The 20,161-nt window shown below is 35.4% G+C and overlaps 1 protein-coding gene across 1 annotated transcript in view; it reads left to right on the top strand.

Annotated features, from left to right (window-relative positions):
- Positions 1-20,161, top strand: part of LOC123306806 — a 634,033-nt gene that overhangs the window by 405,795 nt on the left and 208,077 nt on the right. The window contains exon 6 of the mRNA XM_044888961.1: positions 16,839-16,917. Within this exon, the coding sequence (XP_044744896.1) occupies positions 16,839-16,917 (79 nt within the window). The remainder of the gene's footprint in view (positions 1-16,838; positions 16,918-20,161) is intronic.

Raw genomic sequence — 20,161 nt, 5'->3', positions numbered from 1 at the left:
AGTAATAGGTTATAACACTCCACTGAGTTTTCACTTGCCTACAAGGATAGGTGGAAATTTAAACGAATATTTTATACAATAGAGACTACAAGAATCATAAATAACCGCTAGGTATTATACGCTCCCGCACTTATAGGTAGAATTCCGTCAGATTAGTAAATGAAGCAGTAACTCAAAGTGTAACCAGGGTTTTGTTAATCCACACAATGGAGCATGAAATATGTGTCGGACAGGGCGGATCCACGTGATTGCAATCCAGCTAATGCAGAACTCGAATAAATCATTCGATTCAGCTTGAGGCCGAAGATCTGTCTCATGTGTCCCTATATGTAGATACTTGCTATGCTATATCCGTAGGCGAGTCTGATACAAGAAAAATTATTAATTGAACTATGTGATTTGTCCCGCATCTCGCATGTCTCTATATTTTTTCCATAACACAAACAAATGAGTACAGAAGAGCTGAACAAAGTTCACATTGATTTCAAACTACGTTAGCTTCTGTAAGATGATGTCATTATGTTTCGATATATTAAAACGAAAACATCTTATGTTTTCGTTGCGAAATTTCTTGAAATGTATTAATGAATACGTTGCAGGAATATCATGCCTAGAGGAAGAAGATGGGAAAATTTTCAACAGCTCATTTTCTCACTCATCCCTCATAGCTAGAGAGGGATGAATTCGACAACTCTCTTTGACTTTCTGCCATTTTCGAATATGGTCGAAAATTATGCATTGAAAAAAAAATTAATTTGAAAACTTCAGTTTTTACCCTTAAAGCCCGTTTGCAACAGCCGAGAATTCCCTGGAGAATTATCTACAAAATTCTCGCAAGAAAACGGCAGAGATTATTTTGTACGCAACTGAACAGAGAATTCTACCGAAAGTGCGTATGTTACGGTACATAATTCACGGCGCATGAAATCTCGAGTAAATTTTCTAGAGAATTCTCGGCTGTTGCAAACGGGCTTAAAATGATAGTATTTTCGTAACAAATATAATATGTCTCTTGCTCTGTATTTGTTTTAATTAACCAAAAGCCGTTGTGTTCTTCTCTCGTTGCTCAGGATCGATCAGCATAGTATTAACGATTAACGCCCGTTTTCAATAAACCTATCTATCCATCGTTTCACCTACTGACGATTAGTAACCATTGGTAACCATTCTAAAATATATCTACAGATAGATCATAGAAACGAAATCACATGCATTTTCTATCTTCAGTAACTGAAACATCCATCCATCCATTGCTGTATCCCGTTACCGGAAATAAATCTACAAAAAGAAGAAGAAAAAAAAGAAAAAAAAAAAAAAAAAAATTCGAACAGACTTGTAACTTCTTAGTGCTAGTTGCGATTGTGTGCCCTCCTGTGACTAAAGAGACCCAACCGTGACCTGCAGATCCTTCCACACTCAGGGCATGGATAGTCTCCAACCAGATCTGGCCGCCGCTGTATCCTTCTCGATTCTCCATTATAACTGTGGACCAAAGACCTCCACTGTGACCTGTCTAACGCTAGTTGTTCCCAGTTATGATTAGCATTAACTGATTTTAGGGATTGATGTAGTGTATCCTTAAACCGCTTATACTGGCCTCCTGGTTTCCGGGCTCCCTCAGTGAGTTCGCCGTATAGAGCTATTTTGGGGAGTCTTGTGTCTTGCATCCTCAGAATGTGGCCGCTCCATCTGAGTCGGGCCCTCGTTACTTGAGTCTCAATTGTTGTACAACTCGCGCGCTGCAAGACTTCTGCATTCGAAACTTTGTGGAACCATCTGATGTGCATTATCTGTCTTAGATGACGTTGCTGCGTCTGTTCAAGCTGTTTAATATGTCGCCTGTAGGGAGTCCAGCTTTCGCTTCCGTAAAGAAGCGTTGGGAGGACCACTGCTCTGTAAACAGCTGTCTTGGTCTTCAGATTGAGGTCGTGATTTTGGAACACTCTGTCCTTCAGCTTCCAGAATGCCCGTGATGCCGAATTGATACGGTTGTGTATTTCCGTGTCAAGGTTAGCCCTAGTATTTATGAAGCTTCCCAAGTATTTGAACTGCTCGACCTGTTCTAGAGTTTCATTGTCCAGGCTGATATCTGTTTGAAGGCTTTCTGGCGGACTTACCAGGATTTTGGTCTTGTCAATATTGAGTCTAAGGCCTAAAGCTTCGTATATATGTTTATAGGTGTCCATCATTATCTGTAGATCCTCTGAGCTGCTAGCGATGAGTGAACAGTCGTCTGCATATTGAACTTCCGTGATAAACTTGGTACGGGTTTTTGCTCTGAGGCGCTTCAGGTTAAACAGGCCTCCATCAAATCTGAATCTTATCCCAACACCTCTTACGGGCATGCTCATGTCAGCAATTATCGATACAGCTATGGCGAAAATATTGAACAGTAAAGGCGCTAATACGCAGCCTTGTTTTATTCCAGAGTTGGTTGAGAAATGGTCGGTTGTAGAGCCATTATGCTGTATTCTAGCGGTGTTGTTGGTATGAAGGCTTTTACACACTGCCAGGAATTTTTCGGGTACTCCTAGACGTGCCATGATTTTCCAGAGCGCTCTCCGATTCACCGAGTCGAATGCCTTGCTTAAATCGATGAAGGCTGTATAAATCCTTGATTGTTGTTCACGGGCCTTTTCTTGTAGCTGTCGCAGTGTAAAAATTAGGTCCACCGTACCTCGATTTGGTCGAAAGCCGCACTGGGATTCAGGTAAAAGCTTCTCTAAGAGTGGAACCAGACGATTAGCCATAATCTTCGAGAGAATTTTACTGGCCACATTAAGCAACGATATGCCCCTGTAATTGTTGCAATTCGACGTATCGCCTTTGTTCTTATAGAGGTTGATAACTAAAGCGTCTCTGAAGTCTTGTGGCACATCTCCCTGTTCCCAGATCTTGCGGAATAGTATTAGGAGACTATTGACAATGTCCTCATCCAAGGCTTTGAATATCTCCGCCGGAATGCCGTCTAGACCAGGTGACTTATCCTTTTTCATATTTTTAATCGCGCTTATGATTTCCGACATTGAAATTTCGTCATCAAGCGATGTCATCGGACTATACGCGGGAAGCAGGTCTAAAATGGATAAATCCGAGTCGTTATTTTGATTCAAGACCTGTGAGTAATGCTCCTTCCATCTTTCGAGAATTTTTCTATCATCAGTTAGAATAGCTCCATGAGCATCTCTTATAGGAAAACTAGCTTTTCTGCTTGGACCGTAAACAGTTTTAATAGCTTCGAAAAAACGCCTGTAGTCATGGTTATCGGCGTAAGCTTGTATTTCCCTAGCTTTTTCTTTCCACCAGCTGTCCTTGATTTTTCTTATTTCTTGACGGACCTCGCGTTTTATGTTTATGAAACCTATTTGGGCTGCAACATCGCCAGGCTTGTTAATTGCGGTTTTCATCGCTTTGTGTTTTGCGTCCAAAAGGGGTGCGATATGAGTTTCGCTGTCGGCAAACCAGTCTGGGGATTTTCGGGAGCGTTCTGTGCCCAGTATTTCTTTCGCTGTATTTGTAAGGGATGACTTGAAACGGAGCCAATGAGTCTCAATGTCGTCGTTATAATCCGGTGGTGTTAGGCTATCTTTGACGGCATCTGTGAATCTGTCCTTTGTAGAAGGGTTTTGTAGTTTGGATATTTGAAGGCGCTCTCTTAGATACTTCGGCTTGCGTTGGTATTTTGGGCGCATTGAGATTTTCATTCTCGAGATTACCAGCCTATGATCAGTCCAGCACTCCAGATCTGCTCTGGGTTTAGTGACCAACACCTCTTTCAGATCTTTCCTTCTCACGATCACATAGTCGAGGGTATGCCAATGCCCTGAGCGCGGGTGGCGCCAGGTCCCCCTTGAATTGGGTCTCGTAATAAAATAGGTGTTCGTTATACACAGATTGTGTTCTGCACAAAGAGCCAGCAGACGTTCTCCATTCGAATTGATGCTGTCTGTGCCGTGTTTCCCTATTATTCCCGGCCATAGTTCTGAGTCTTGACCTCTGCCCACTCTAGCGTTGAAGTCTCCAAGGAGAATAATTCGTTCCCGTTTTGGGATTTTACTTAATGTAGCAACGAGTGTTTCGTAAAAAGTGTCCTTTAAGTTGTCAGAGGAGTTCAAAGTGGGTGCGTATACTGCAATGATGTTCACAAACGTGTTGTTCGCTGCAGGAAAACGTAGGGTCATTAAACGTTCTGAGATACCAACTGGATTTTCGGTAAGTTTGGCGGCCAGGTCGTTTCTAATGGCAAAGCCTACGCCATGTTGTCTGATTTCGCCTTCCGGCAAGCCTTTCCAGAAAAAAGTATACGCTTGTTCTACCAAGCTACCTTCGTCCGAAAAGCGTGTTTCGCTTAAAGCAACTATTGCAATGGATGTTCGTTGCAGTTCCTTATCGATTAGGGCAGTACGCCTCTCTGGTCGGTCGGCCTTGGGGTTGTCTAGCAAGGTTCTGACGTTCCATGCAGCAAAAGCTATGTGCTTTTCATTGGTGTTTGTTCGATGATTCACTCGCTCAGGCACCCTCCCCCGGAGATCCGAATGGGAGGGTATTTTACCTCCGGATACGAATTTTGTCCTGTTCGACTGATCCATCTTTTTGTAGGAGCTGCGTTAGAAGGTGTTCAAAAGCTGCACTGGTAACGCTGTCAGTGCAACTTTGGTTGCGGCTACGACTAGATTATCTTGTGGCACAGGTATCCTGAGACGACAAGGTCTGAGACGTAACTTGAGCAACGCAGAGAGCCATTTCCTGCTCAAGCCAATGTTTAGGCTACGTAATTGTGGGAAACAGAGTTATACCGCTCATGTTCGGTCGCCAGAGCCTCGTTCGTAAGAACAGGGTGCACCGCGAGTAGGTGAGGTTGGCATTTGAGAGGAGAGGCTATAAAACGCATCCTTTCCCCTTACACCCCTGAAACAACGGATAGATAGGATTATTGAAAACGGCCGTAAGTTCGCTATGGGTACTTGATTTGTAAAAAAATTAGGCCAAAAAATTTCAAATGAGGAATATGTCGGTGTGATGCTCAAAAACGGACCAGAGGATATAATTTATTCTTTTACGGACACAGTTGAAAGGCAATAGAGTTTCCAAAAAAAAATCGTCATTTCAACACCTATGTTTTGATGAACCTGAATGAATAGTTATGGTAAAAAAAAGTCTTTAACATCTTTGTGGAAGATATTACGCACAACGTTGTTTTTAAACTTTCTGGAGATGATCCAGAAAGGAGTTAAATCGAAATGCCTTCTAAAGATTCGAAAACAATGAACTTTCACAAAGCCTACATTCGTTACCGAAATCACGAATTATTTTGACTATTTACCTGTCTTAGTGAAAAAAAATTCATTGAGTTAGCTGCTGAACTCATTAAAAAAAAAGTTACTGGGAACTGTTGAAAAAACTCAAATGTTTATCATCATTTATAAAGAAAATGTGTTTAGATAAATTTATCATAATTAATTTTCTGACTGCTGACGATATTTTTTTCTGAACCAAGTATAGTGGATTATTGCCGGGTATAGAATCAAGAAGGCCGTACACCATGAGCAAGAGGTACAGGTCTTGTCATAAGAACGACCCCACTTGAAGATATTTCAGCGGTTTTTCTACCAAACCGTTTTTATTATTGAAATGAAAGGGTAAAACTAAAATGGTAATTTTCATTTCTATAATGTATTTTGAGGTCGATGACATACTCATTAGTGATTGAATCGTAATCAACCTAATTGATGAATTATCTAAAATAAAAATTATAAATACTAAAATAATTGAGCATGTGCCTAATTGATACATTCCTTCATCTTTCATCAGTTACTACCCTACAAGAAAGAATGTTATCGATAGCACGATGCATGCAAAAGCATAACGAATACCTCAATATTTCATGAAAAAGTACCCAATTTGAATTTAAACTGAAAATTAGCCTGTTTGATAATATATATGTAGGTAATATACGTAATATGAGCAAATTCGCAAGTTCGAGCTAGTATTCAATATATTTAGATGAAAAACCCTCCATTTGTTATCATAAATACTCGTTTGGTATCCCCAATCTGATATATGATGATGTGAAACGTTTGAGTACAATCATTGGTCATTTTCCGCCTATCTTTTGATGTATTTGTGTGATTTGTACCTGAATATTACTGCTTGTCGATTTCTATGTTTGGCTCGTTAAGTATTCCAAATTTTACTTTCATTCCCTGATAAACATGCAAGAATGGGAAATCAGATGGAATTTCGAGCAAATGTTTATTGGAGAGTAATGTGACACACAATCATGGATAGGAAAGTTCAAAGATCATTTGTGGCTATCTGAATATTTTATTACACCGATATTTTTCGTGAATTATCCCTGAATAGGTTCATTGCCTCAGATGTGTTATAAATGGAAATTCGATATATCATTGGAAAAAGTTCTCAACTAAAGGGTGAGAATGTCCTCCTTTTTTATGAGAACCAAATATGATTCCATTCGCACTCTGTGATTTTTCTGAAATGCAAAAAGAACATTCCTGGCCATGTATAACTTGGTTTAGTGGCAGAAAACTGCCTGTACTAACAACATATTGTTTTCACTGCTGTATTTTACATATCCACATGTAAGATTGGTATGAAGTGTGCATAGCTTCAAAATGAAAACAGCGATATATGTAAAACTCTGCCAGGCAAAGAACAATTACGCATATCGCATCTGCACCTCCGGTTTAACCAGAAAAACCCTTATTTTTTCAATTCAAATGAGCCATTTTAAATATGTAATCTTGAAGATTTCAAAAAGCTTGCTATTCCAAACTTGCCCTCAATATATTTGGAAGAAGAAACTAATAAAAAAAACGAGTTATAAATAACTCGGCTTATACCATGGTGTTGTTTCAAGTCCATTGAAAATGTTTGAGGTGTCAATTTTTCACAAATTATTTAAAAACGTGTATTGAAGCTTTATTACCAAGCCAACTACATTGACATGCACATAATAAAAATAACGGTGGAAAAATAATAGAAAATTTTCAAAAACAGCAAAACGCCATAAAGCAGTAAGTAACAATTGTTCATATTTCTGATTTAGTATCAGAACTCAAAAATGTTTTAGAGTGAGAGTAGCAGAATGGCGTATGCGTTGGTGTCAATTTTATATGTTGTATATCTGTGTGTACTTTGGTAGTTGAATTTTCATAATATAAAGCTGTAGTGACGATTCCACCAAATACCCATGGTGCAGGTATGAAATATTGAAAAATACTCTCCTGAGCGTGTACAGAATGCCGAGCGAAATCGATGTCGTCTCATTTCACATGATGATTGTTTTGATAAAAATCAAGTCTAATAATATTGTTTCGAGGATCTATGACTAAATTTTTCAAAATTTCTGAACATCTTGTATAGTCTATCTTCCATCTGTATTCATATTTTATTTTTTTTTTTTTGAGCACCTTAGAACATGATTGTAAATAAGTTGATGTTTGTTTCGAGTATTTTCTTTTTTTCAACAATCACAAATATCATCGCCATCGAGATAACCGTCAAGTTAAAGAGTCCTTCGCATAGTTATGCTTTGTCTTAGTCTTGATCGCTCCCTCGATTTAAACCCATAGACATATTAAACACATGGACACGGCGTAGAGAGAGAGGGGGTGCGGCCGAAATAAGATAGAGCTAGTATGGGCAAAACATTCGTTTGCACTTTGTATTTATCGAAATTTTCAGAATTTTCTCATCAATTTTAGATCAACTTTGAATGTAGTATCCTTTTTCTATTATGAAAGTAATAATGGTGTCCTCGTAGAGTGCAATTAATAGTACGAAATGAGTTGAAAAGACAGATAAAGTGAACTTTCACAGGTATAGTAACTTCGAATGTATTAATCGATTTATCATATCATAGTTGAATTATTCATTTCAAATCAATAAATATATGTCAATTCTTTTCTCATCTAGATAAAATAATACTCAAGAAGCACTTGAGATTAGAAGAGAAAATAAATGCCCAAAATGCGAGCTTTTCCATTGGGACAAAATATAAATATGCTTCCAAAAAATTATCCTCAGTTGAAAAATTATTTAGTATGCTGATTGTAATGTCTATTTTTCAACCTTTTGATCAATATTGATCAATAAAATATTTTTTCAGATATTGAACCAACAAGAAATCAGAATATTGTGTTGGCTAAAAATGTGCTCAATTGTTTTTGTTCAAATCAATTTATTCACAAACTTTTCATGAACTTATCTGTTGTATTTTCCGAGGAATAGTTGCCGAAATCAAAAATTGTGCTCTTTAGTTCTAATTGGATCATTAAACGCAATCTAAATGATACTAATATTCGTTCAATTTTTTAAATTCGATTATAGGTACTTGTTTTTATCTCTAACGGGCGCCAATATACGAATATAGCTCGGAAATTAATACCTAAATTGAAAGAATTTTGTTTATAATCAATTATCGAAATATTTCTAAGCAAATTTCATTTCTAATTTTCCATATATTATTAAAAAAAAATCGAAATAAATCGTATACGCTTAGCGCTAAGGCGTTCTAAGCAACGTTTTCTTGCCCATACTAGCTCCATCTCATGTTGGCCGCACTCGTGGCTATTGAAACTCACTGGAAGGGCGCGTCCATGTGTTTTATAGGCATATTAAACACATGGACACGGCGTAGAGAGAGAGGGGGTGCGGCCGAAATAAGATAGAGCTAGTATGGGCAAAACATTCGTTTGCACTTTGTATTTATCGAAATTTTCAGAATTTTCTCATCAATTTTAGATCAACTTTGAATGTAGTATCCTTTTTCTATTATGAAAGTAATAATGGTGTCCTCGTAGAGTGCAATTAATAGTACGAAATGAGTTGAAAAGACAGATAAAGTGAACTTTCACAGGTATAGTAACTTCGAATGTATTAATCGATTTATCATATCATAGTTGAATTATTCATTTCAAATCAATAAATATATGTCAATTCTTTTCTCATCTAGATAAAATAATACTCAAGAAGCACTTGAGATTAGAAGAGAAAATAAATGCCCAAAATGCGAGCTTTTCCATTGGGACAAAATATAAATATGCTTCCAAAAAATTATCCTCAGTTGAAAAATTATTTAGTATGCTGATTGTAATGTCTATTTTTCAACCTTTTGATCAATATTGATCAATAAAATATTTTTTCAGATATTGAACCAACAAGAAATCAGAATGTTGTGTTGGCTAAAAATGTGCTCAATTGTTTTTGTTCAAATCAATTTATTCACAAACTTTTCATGAACTTATCTGTTGTATTTTCCGAGGAATAGTTGCCGAAATCAAAAATTGTGCTCTTTAGTTCTAATTGGATCATTAAACGCAATCTAAATGATACTAATATTCGTTCAATTTTTTAAATTCGATTATAGGTACTTGTTTTTATCTCTAACGGGCGCCAATATACGAATATAGCTCGGAAATTAATACCTAAATTGAAAGAATTTTGTTTATAATCAATTATCGAAATATTTCTAAGCAAATTTCATTTCTAATTTTCCATATATTATTAAAAAAAAATCGAAATAAATCGTATACGCTTAGCGCTAAGGCGTTCTAAGCAACGTTTTCTTGCCCATACTAGCTCCATCTCATGTTGGCCGCACTCGTGGCTATTGAAACTCACTGGAAGGGCGCGTCCATGTGTTTTATAGGTCTATGTTTAAACCTGACGGATTTTTTATTCGATTTCATTTTATTGTTGACCAACATACTCTGTTTGATTTCTGAACCAGACTTCATACACCATGTTCAGTTTTAACGCCTCTATTTTCATATACTAGGTGATACAGTACCTAATTATGGTTATGCAGATGACATGGCTCTTATAATTGAGGATAGGTTAAGTTTGATGAAACAACTTCGACCCCTATACATAATGACATGAATTATATAACTCAATGGCGTTTCGGGTATAGTTTCATCATCAACTTAACTGAAACTGTAATAGTTCCTTTTCAATTGCAAAGTCAAAGTCACTACTGGAAGTTATCCGGAATAGGAAAATGTGGAGATAATCGCAATTTGATCAGATTGTGCTAGAGTATAGGACCTCCACATAAGGTTTTGTGAAAGCGGAATATTTAAATCTAATTATAATTATAAAACATACTCTAGATCTACCGGGTAATATTGTCTAATTATTTGCCTTCGGAAGTATAATTTTAATACCAATAATTTTTTTAAATTTATTGAATTAGAGTGCTTCCCGACAAATTTTCTCGATTTTTCAGTTTTAATCGGTTAATTCTGGTCATAACATCACGAAAAATTTCAGAATATAAAAATTGAAATTCGAAGTAGGTACTAAGGTATTATATGAAGCCTTCTACAAACACAAACGTTTATTTCTCTTTTCCTTCATAAAGGAAATTTAAATTTTTTTTAATTTATGAAGAGTATGCTTTCGAATGTCCGAAAAATTATGCTGGGTGGCTAAATGTTATTTCGTCAAGTGAATTATTCTTGCTGTGTTATTATAATCTATTGTCGTTCAACTTTAACATTCTATTTGTTTTTCCCACAGCAAAGTCTTTTCATGGCATATTTGTCCTATCGTTATTTTTCTATCCTTAGTGTATGTCCCAATAATTATGAATCACCATGTATATAATCATTGAATGCTAACTAACAATATTTTCTCAAATACAGGGTGATTCAGAACTCGAGGCGAGAAATTGAGGAACGTATATAGGCTGCTATTCGTGATAAAAAAAGTAAAATAAAATTTTTGGATATTGCCTTGTTTTCGAGATATAAGTGTTCAAAATTTCTGCATGTCATCAATTTTAAACTTTAATAGCGGATAGAAATACAGAAAAAAATTGAATCAAATGCTCCAAAATGCCTCCATTAACATCGATACATGCTTGGCAACGCAGAATAAGGGAATTGTACACTAATTGCATGTTTTGCCTATTCTGAGTGGATTCGACTGCATTAGGTAATAATTCGTTCCATTTATTGTTCTTTATCATTAATTTCCACTGCGTAAACTTGTTGTTCCAAATGTCCCCATACAAAATAATCCAAAGGATTCGAATCAGGTGATATCGCTGGCCATATCAACTGACCACGCCGACCAATCCATCCACCATTGAAATTCTGGTTTAACCAGGCGACAACATTTCGTCCAACATGCGGTGGTAATTTATGAAATTTAATTGGTTGCATACAAAAACATCTTCTGAAAAATTTATTTACGCTGATGATATTGCCCTCGCTTTCCGTCATTCTGATTTTAGATGCATAGAAAATAATTTATCTACGGATTTAGAAATTTTGAGGAATTACTTTTTCGAGTGGCATTTGCGTCCTATAACCCAAATAAAACCGAGGTTTCGTGTTTCCATTTGAATAATCATCAAAAATATAGAAAATTGAGTGTAGTTTTCGGTAATTCTTTTTTGGAACATAACTTCAATCCGAAATATCTAGGAGTTAAGCTGGATTCCTCGCTGAATTTCAAAGCCCATTTGGAAAGTTTGCGTCTAAAGTTAAAAACCAGGAATAATATTCTCCATAAACTAGCTGGTACTTCATGGGGTGCTGCCACTCTTCGAACGGCAGCCCTAGCTTTGGTTTTTTCGGCTGCTGAATATTGTTGCCCCGTTTGAATTAATAGTGCTCATGTGCAGAAAATTGATGCACAACTGAATCTTTCCATGAGAACCATAACTGAAACTATTAGATCTTCACATATTCAATGGTTACCAGTTCTTTCAAACATTTTACCGCCTCATATTCGTAGACAGACTGCGGTTATGAATTCCTGGAAAAAATTCCAATCCTATCCCGACTCGTTCCCAATTCTATCCTATATTCCCGAAAATACCATTCCAAGACTGAAGTCGCGTAAACCTTTATGGTCCAACTCTTTTCTTAATTCGAACATAAGGGACAAAGACCTTTGGCAGTCTGAATGGAATAGGTGCACTATTTTCGAAAAAGAATTAGTAACTGATCCTTCGAATAGAGTTCCTGATTTTGATCTTCCCAGGAAAATATGGTGTATTCTGAATCGTATAAGAACAGGTTACGGACGTTGCAATAGCATGCTTTTCAGGTGGAATTCAGTTGAAAGCCCTAGTTGTGAATGCGGGGAACCAGAAGAAACCATAAATCATCTATAGTTAATCATTGTCCAATTTATAAATTTCAGGATGGTTTTAGAGCTATACATGCAGTTTCCGAATCTTTTTTGAATTGGGTTGTCAATTTTAGGTCAATCTAGCATATTGAATCTAATTTTATTATTTTACGTTTTTCTGCTTTTGTTTTCTCTTTATTTCAGATAAAAGTTTCTGGTATCTTGGAGAAGACTTTCTGGATTTTCCTTTTTGTTGGAGAAAGAATCAATTTTTGCAGTGCGAGATGCCCTTCAATATGGAATATTTCAGCTTATTTCGTGAACAATTACAATCCACAACACTCACGGGGAGAAAGGGTTTTTTTACTGAGATTTTTCATTAAGCTCTTGTATCATACACCAATTTGTATGGTATCCCATTACGCTAACCTCTGCCAAAACTGTATCTCATACACATGCTATAATTATTGTTTGCTGTTCAAGATTGTAATGCTCTATATCAAAAGAATATATATATATATATATTGTCCAAAAACTCGGAAACGAAGCCTCATCGCCCAAAATTTTTTTTTACGTGCAATCAAGAATATCAGTCTCTATATGTCCCTTGATTTTTCGCCTCGAGTTTTGAATCATCCTGTATAAGGAAAATAACGGTCCCAAGGAAATCGTCAACACGTTAAGTAATAGTCTTATTCCACCAATTTATTGAAGGCTACATAACACAAGATCCCTACTGGTTAAATCGTACTATTATTTGCTTATGCCACAGCTGCTTCAATTTACGATATATTCGGTTTTCAGAATGAACGCACACATGAATAATTCACGAAATTTACCGAAGGCCACCAGCTTGAGTCTTACATAAACATACTGTATATACCGTGAAAGGTTTTAAAAAGTGCGTTCATCTTGGTTTGTTCATTGCAGTAGAATGAAGAAGTTCGCTTCTCGGATCACTGTGTTGAAGTTTTCAACGAGAACACCCTATTTTTTCGTGCTTTTGAAATCCTGTACCTATCGAAAAAAACGAAAAAGTGGTATGAATACGAAGAAAGTATTCCAAAGTTTTCAAATTCTGAAGCAAAACTCCTCTATTGTCCAAAATATTCAGAGTACGAGACCACTGCGAGACTCTCGTACGAGACCCGAGACGAGACGAGAGTCTCGAATACTAGACTCTCGTAGGAATCTCTACTCTGAACAGTACCTTTTCTGAATTGGATGCACTACTTCTATCTAGGAGCTGCTACTAGTGGAATAGTATATAACATTACTAGCAAGGTAAGAGGGTTTTTACTGGCGAATGGAGGATATAACTGACTCAGGCGAGTCAGTTACCTTCTTGAGCCAGTAAAACCAGTTACCTTGCGTGTATTGTTTTATATTTTATTTGTTTCTCATTTGTAAAAAGGTTAGATAAATTCCAAAAAAATCTCAATAATTTGTCGCAAATGTCGTAAGCTATGGAAGCGTTGCCATGAACATGTCTGTTTATTTTTCTTTACATTTGTTTTGGCGAAAGCGAAAATGAATGTACCCAAAGAAATTATTGAGGCAGCCAGCAGTGTAGCTTCAAGTTTATTACCTGCAAAATCAGCTTCAAGGTACGAGCGAGAATACGACGACTTCAAAAAGTGGCAAAACAAAAATAGTGTTGTTGGTCTACTTGAATCAACTATCAGCTAGATTCAGCCCTAATACTTTATAGGCAAAATGGTCTATGCTGAAAAGCTGCTTGGAAATGAAAGAAAATGCCCCTGTTCGCAGGTTTGTTTTCCTTAAAAAATTTATTGAAAAATATGACGTTTAGTTGTCATTTGCAGATTTCAAAAAATCATGTAGCGTTTCTGAAACGAAAAAATGAGCGTTATACGCCAAAAAAGGCCAAGGTATTAAGTAAAGAAGAGGCTGAACAATTTCTTTTACATGCTCCTGATGACCAGTGGTTGCTGCCGAAAATTGTAACAATATTTGGGATTTTTGGATGTTGTCGATGTGAAGAAATTCTCTCCTTAAACCTGAATGATGCAGAAGATACGGGAAAATACTTTTTTGTGAAAAAAAAATTCAACAACAAGAAGATTCACCATAACCGATGATGGCTGCAGCTTCAAGCCCTGCATGTTATACAGAAAATATGTAAATCTTCGGCCTCCTGGAACAGAAAGCCTAAGATTTTTTTTGACATACCGACATGGAAAGTGCATTTCCCTTAATGCTGGCCAGCACACTATTGGTGGTGTCCCAAAGCAAATAGCGAAATATTTAGGTTTAAAAGACCCAGAGTTATTCACCGGCCACTCTTTTCGCAAACTGGAGCCACTATGGTTGCGGATTCGGGTGGAGATATTTTAGCATTAATGCGTGCAGGAGGGTGGAAGAGCACCGAAATTGCGACGAGTTATGTCGATGATTCGGTCAACAAAAAAATCGAAATGTCTAGCAAATTATTTGGTAGTAAGGAGAGTACAAACGTTCTGCAGTCCTCGAGTTCAGCAGTTTCTGAGTCAACAGATGGTTCATCATCATCAGTATCAACTCTTTCATCATCAAAAATCTGTGTTACTGGAAATAACAATTATACCATGATTTTCAACATATATGACGATAAAACAAAATTTTCTAATGTAAATAATACTACTTACGGCCGGTTTCATAATCAAACCTAAAGTCACTTTAATTCTAAAGCTTCCTTTAACCCTACTAAAAATGACACTAAAGGAAGCTTTAAGCTTAAAGTGACTTTAAATTTGATTATGAAACTGGACGTAACTTGTAAAAATTTTCCAAGTTAACTGTCAGTTTTACAAGTTAGTGACTTGATAAAATAAACTTTCTTGATTAATATTGTGTTTTTGGAAACTGACGTTTACAAATGACAAACAAATAAAATCATTTTCAACTGGCCCTATAAAAGGACATTACACGATCTACCTTTTCAACGTAACGATCTGAAATTCTAATAATGGAAATTTGTGCTTCCCTCTCTACCTCTCTTCAGATAAAACAAAGGTGTGTAGGCCGTGTAAGATGAACAAGCTTCAAGTGGTTTCACCTCTGACACTAATGGCAGTAAGAGAATAGAGAATGATAAACTCAAAAAACCCTAATAAGACTTTAAAATTTGTTTTAAATTTTGCTAAGTTAGGAAAGAGTTGATCTGATGCCACAGAAACTAATAATGAGTAAAAGAGTTAAATAATAAAATTTCAAAGTGTCATTATCTATTTTCGTCACAAGTGGATGTTGAACAGCACATTTTGATGATATTGAGAGCACGTATTTCGTAATGTTTTTCGAAGAGACAAAGTCATGCTGCATTCTGTATTGCGGATAAAGGAGTTTATCACGCACGACTAACTTTTCCAAGTTCGTTTGCTCAGGATTGATCGCCTTATTGAATTTTGCGAATGTATCAGACAAGCACGTAATGCTTAAAATGTTGTTTTCTATAACTGGCGATACTTTGTATCTCGCTTCGTCCCTTCAGAATATTCCCCTAGCATATAAAATTCCTTCTTCATTCCCGGCTGGATAAAACTGATCGTGAAATCTCTGTGGGCTACCCAGAAACATCGGAGATATTTTTCCTCATGAAGAAAAAGGAGGTAGGAAACATATTTCTGGTTCTATTATTGATGGACGAAATTCCTCATGAATTACATACGGTACTTTGAATCTAGAGCTCCTGGCTTGCAAACAATTCGAGTAGCAATCAACTATTATTTCGGTCCAACGAACGCAAGTCAGTGTTCACCAACATGAATATTTCGGTTTCTGCCGTTAGGCAGTGTAGAAATGTAATTGGTCATAGATTCCTAGAGACTGCGATTGCTGTTTCAATGGTGATTTGAATGATGTTTTGGTGGAGAAATATTTTTTTATAAATCATATAAACTATTCAGTCACTTTTTGGATGAGTCGGATATGTGGAAAAGTTTTACAAACTCAGCTGTTGTCAACACCTGAAATCAGTGGGACCTATTCATTTAATGCATTGACCGATTTAGCTATATTCAGAACAAACATCTTTCCAAATGAATTCTGAACTCATTTTCAAACACAAAACTCAGAAACCAGTATAAATTGATATTAGTACCTATTCGGTTATTTGGCAAGTAGATACAGGATCTCCGCCAGAAAAGAAAGAGACCCTGTTAGCTTCTTTCTAATCGCTCTGTGTAAATAAATACAACTATATTCTTTTAGCGTTATTTGTCCTCGAACACTCGATAGACATTCGTTCACATACCAAGTATTGCCTTTAGAACATTATACAAACATAAGGGTTGGCATAAAAAAAATACAAATTCCTTGTCTGGGTCATTTAGATGTAGACCGATTACAATTTGAGATTGATCAACTGACAAAAAATTCATCACTCCGATTATAATTATAATTTCGTTCTATCATTAGTTCATTCAGTATGATTTATGATAAGAAATACTTTTTCATCGTTAACTAGAAGTCTTCTCAATATTGAAGAATGATTTTCGTACTTTTATCTCTTTTAATTGAATGCGTTAGAATATTTCTTCCAAAAATGCAACCAATTGCGATAATAATTTGAAGAAGAAAAATTATTCGAGAAGTTCTCTCTTCTTCTTCTCAGAAATGGCTAAGAAGAAAAATTGATTTAAGTCTCAAACTCTCAAAAATATCAATTTTATTATTTATGATATGGTTAATCCTGGATTATCTAAAAATTCATTTATATCTTTTTTCAGATGTCAATATGGTTGCAGAACCAAAACCACATCAAACAGGAAGAAAGAGACAAAACGTAGCAAAAACAGGAAACGATTGGTAAGTTTCACTTCGAACAATATTCTTGTTACAGAAGGTATTACATATTCAGACATTTTCATTGATGATAATTTCATAGAAACTCTAATGATTGAATTGCTACGTGGGAAATATTTTCAGTGTTGAATCTTGTTGATGTGAGTTATTCCTATCCTATTTCCTTATAATATCCGAGGTATATTTCATTATGATTCCATAATCTGAATTATAATATAATATAATATATATATATATATATAATAATTATTATTTCTTCATGAAAATAAATGAAAATCATTTATTATTTATGTCAAAAGGATAGGTATTTTCCATATAAAACTCGCTAGTAAAGAACGTGATACTTCATCTCATTCTATGCAGATAGAAGAGACAGATAATTATACTCCTTTCAAGAATTATATTTACATCCTGTGGGCATTGAAAGACCAGAGGCATTTCAATAACGGGCCACATAACATCTCCAATAATTTCTGTTGTTTCAATCACAGAAGAGAAAAGAATTAATGTTACCTAAAAATTATTCGATATGAAGAAATACTAAAATTCATAGAAAATTTTGTCAGTATTCAAAGATTATTCGATTTTTTCCTCAAGCTGTTCGTTTGAACCAAGAATCAACATAGACAATGGTACAAAATATTACTTGACATGTAATCGGTCTTATGGTTCGGTGTTTATTCTCGATACGAACCTGAATTCCGTAACTCAAAATCTGACTTTAGGTGCGATTGTTCATAGTCAGCCTAGATCTCAATCATTTTTGAATGAAGTATTTTTATTAGACATGATGTGATGAATAAAATCCAATAATAAAATAGCATCTTCTGTTGGTGTTGAGTTAAGATCATTTTGTGTTCGAAGATTTATGAATAGTATAATTTTGCATTATGTCGATTGAAATTCAATCTGGGAGGATTCTGCATTTTCTGAAACTTTTAAGGGTTTTCACTCCCAATCAAAACAAAATTATGTAAAAAATTGAAATAAATGATTTGTTCCTGCGTAAATTCTTGAACTAATTTGTCAGGAGCAAATCAGGTAGAAAAAATTGTTGCCTGACAATGAACTGAAAAGAAGAACTTTGAAGTTATAATTATATATAGTAACGTTTCAGAGTCTATATCAGACTCCTTCATCAGACGAAAATCAATTTCCGAAAATATTTTGAATTGTAGCTTTTATTTTACATTAATTGTCAATACATAGAAACAGAGACTGCATCGAAACGTTGATTCATTTAATTTTGAAATTACCGGATGATAGTTCCCGCTTCAGTTAATTAATTTAAATATGATCTATTCCTACCGAACAATTGGTCAAATTATTATTTCGATCCAACAAAATACACGTGGACTTTTTAATTTTCCGTTTTTGGTTCTATCATTAAAATTTTAGTGTTATTCCAATTGATCATGTGGTCTCCTGTATTAGAACGTTTTATTAATCTATGATTAGAACAAACATGATGTGCGATCTGTGATCTATTAATTTCTCTATTTTTAATATTATTTTTATGTTCGAGTTTTCTTATTTCAAGTGGTATAGAGGTCTCACCTGTATGAGTTTTACCACGAAATGAAGGGAATGTTGTAAATATAATTTTTTTGATTTTTGGTTTTTATTCAAAGGTTTAGTTTTTGTTGAGAATAGATCTTAAATCATTCTGTGTTTTGAAAACAGTTCTTATTTTGAATTTGGAACCCATTATTCCAATTTTTCTGAAAGGAAATTAAAATAAGGAATTACGTTCAATAAATTTGGTTGTTCTTGACGGTTTGTTGGTTGTTCCTGATCATTATTATGATTTCGGTTAGACCTTTACAATATTCCCTGTATTTGTGGTAAAACTTATACAGGTGAAACGTCTAGACCTCTAGAAATAAGAAAACGCGAACATAAAAATAATATTAAAAATAGAGAAATTAATAGATCACAGAACGCAGATCATGTTTGTTCTAATACAGGAGACCACGTGATAGATTGGAATAACACTAAAATTTTCATGACAGAACCGGATCATTACAAACGAAAGATTAAAGAGTCCAACATCTTGTTGGATCAAAATAATAATTTGGCCAATTGTTCCGTAGGATTAGATTATATTTGGATTATTATAATTTACTGAAGAGGGAACTGTCATCCGGTAATTTCAAAATTAAATGAATCAACGTTTCTATGCAGTCTCTTATTCTATGTATTAACAATTAACGTCAAATAAAAGCTACAATTCAGAAGATTTTCGGAAATTGATTTTCGTCTGAAGAAGGAGTCTGATGTAGACTCCGAAACGTTGCTATATATAATTATAATTTCATTGTTCTTTTTTCAGTTCATTGTCAGGCAACAATTTTTTCTACTTGATTTGCTCCTGAAAAATTAGCGCAAGAATTTACACAGGAGCAAATCGTTTATTTCAATTTTTTAATTGATTTTATTACAGGATGGTTGTCAACTTTCCTTATTTAGAATTGTTTCGTTTTTCTTCCGAAACATTTGATTCTCCCAACTTATTCAGGAAAATATGATATTTTTCGACTTCTTATTTCAATTTATAACCTGATGGGACCAAAATGCCAGTAGCAAAAGAGTAATCTTCAAGTCAAGGAAAATATTAATATTTTATCAACATGAATGTTCTATTTGCACCTACGGTTCGAAAGGTAGAACAAAACGCCCCCCCCTCCCCTTTCACCCTCTTTTTATAACTACCCCTGTTTTCAAGTAATCGCAATTCACTACAAGGTACATTCGGACTGAACACTGTCATCGTCAAGCATGGTTAAGGGAACAGTTTAGGTGAATAATTGCTGGTCTTTGAGTGGTATCGTGTCTAATAGCTATTAGATCTCACAGTATGGCGGTCATTCCCCAGACTGACCATTTTGCTGTAGCTGATAGTTGCAATGCATATATGTGTCAACCACGCGAATACGGTCATCGGTCGGTTGATGGCCCGATGTCTCGACGAATCATCGCATAAAACAACTACATATACTCCATTCACTTTTATTTTAGCTTTCGGTTGGCCATGAAAATTTGATACATTTCACTCTGTATAGTACGAAAATGTGGGGTTATGAAGCTTGTTAAAACATTTTTGGGATTTAAATCAACGCTATGTTGCCCGTTATACGTAAAAGTTTCTGTTATTACGTATTTTATCACAATGTCGAATCTCTGGGGAAAATATGTGACTGACATAATTGAATTTTATACAAACTGATTGAAAGCAATTATTTGCATG

This window comes from Coccinella septempunctata, chromosome 1, assembly GCF_907165205.1.
Source record: "Coccinella septempunctata chromosome 1, icCocSept1.1, whole genome shotgun sequence".
Taxonomy (NCBI): domain Eukaryota; kingdom Metazoa; phylum Arthropoda; class Insecta; order Coleoptera; family Coccinellidae; genus Coccinella; species Coccinella septempunctata.
Note: the sequence above shows the minus strand (reverse complement) of the source record. Positions and strands in the feature narration are given on the sequence as shown.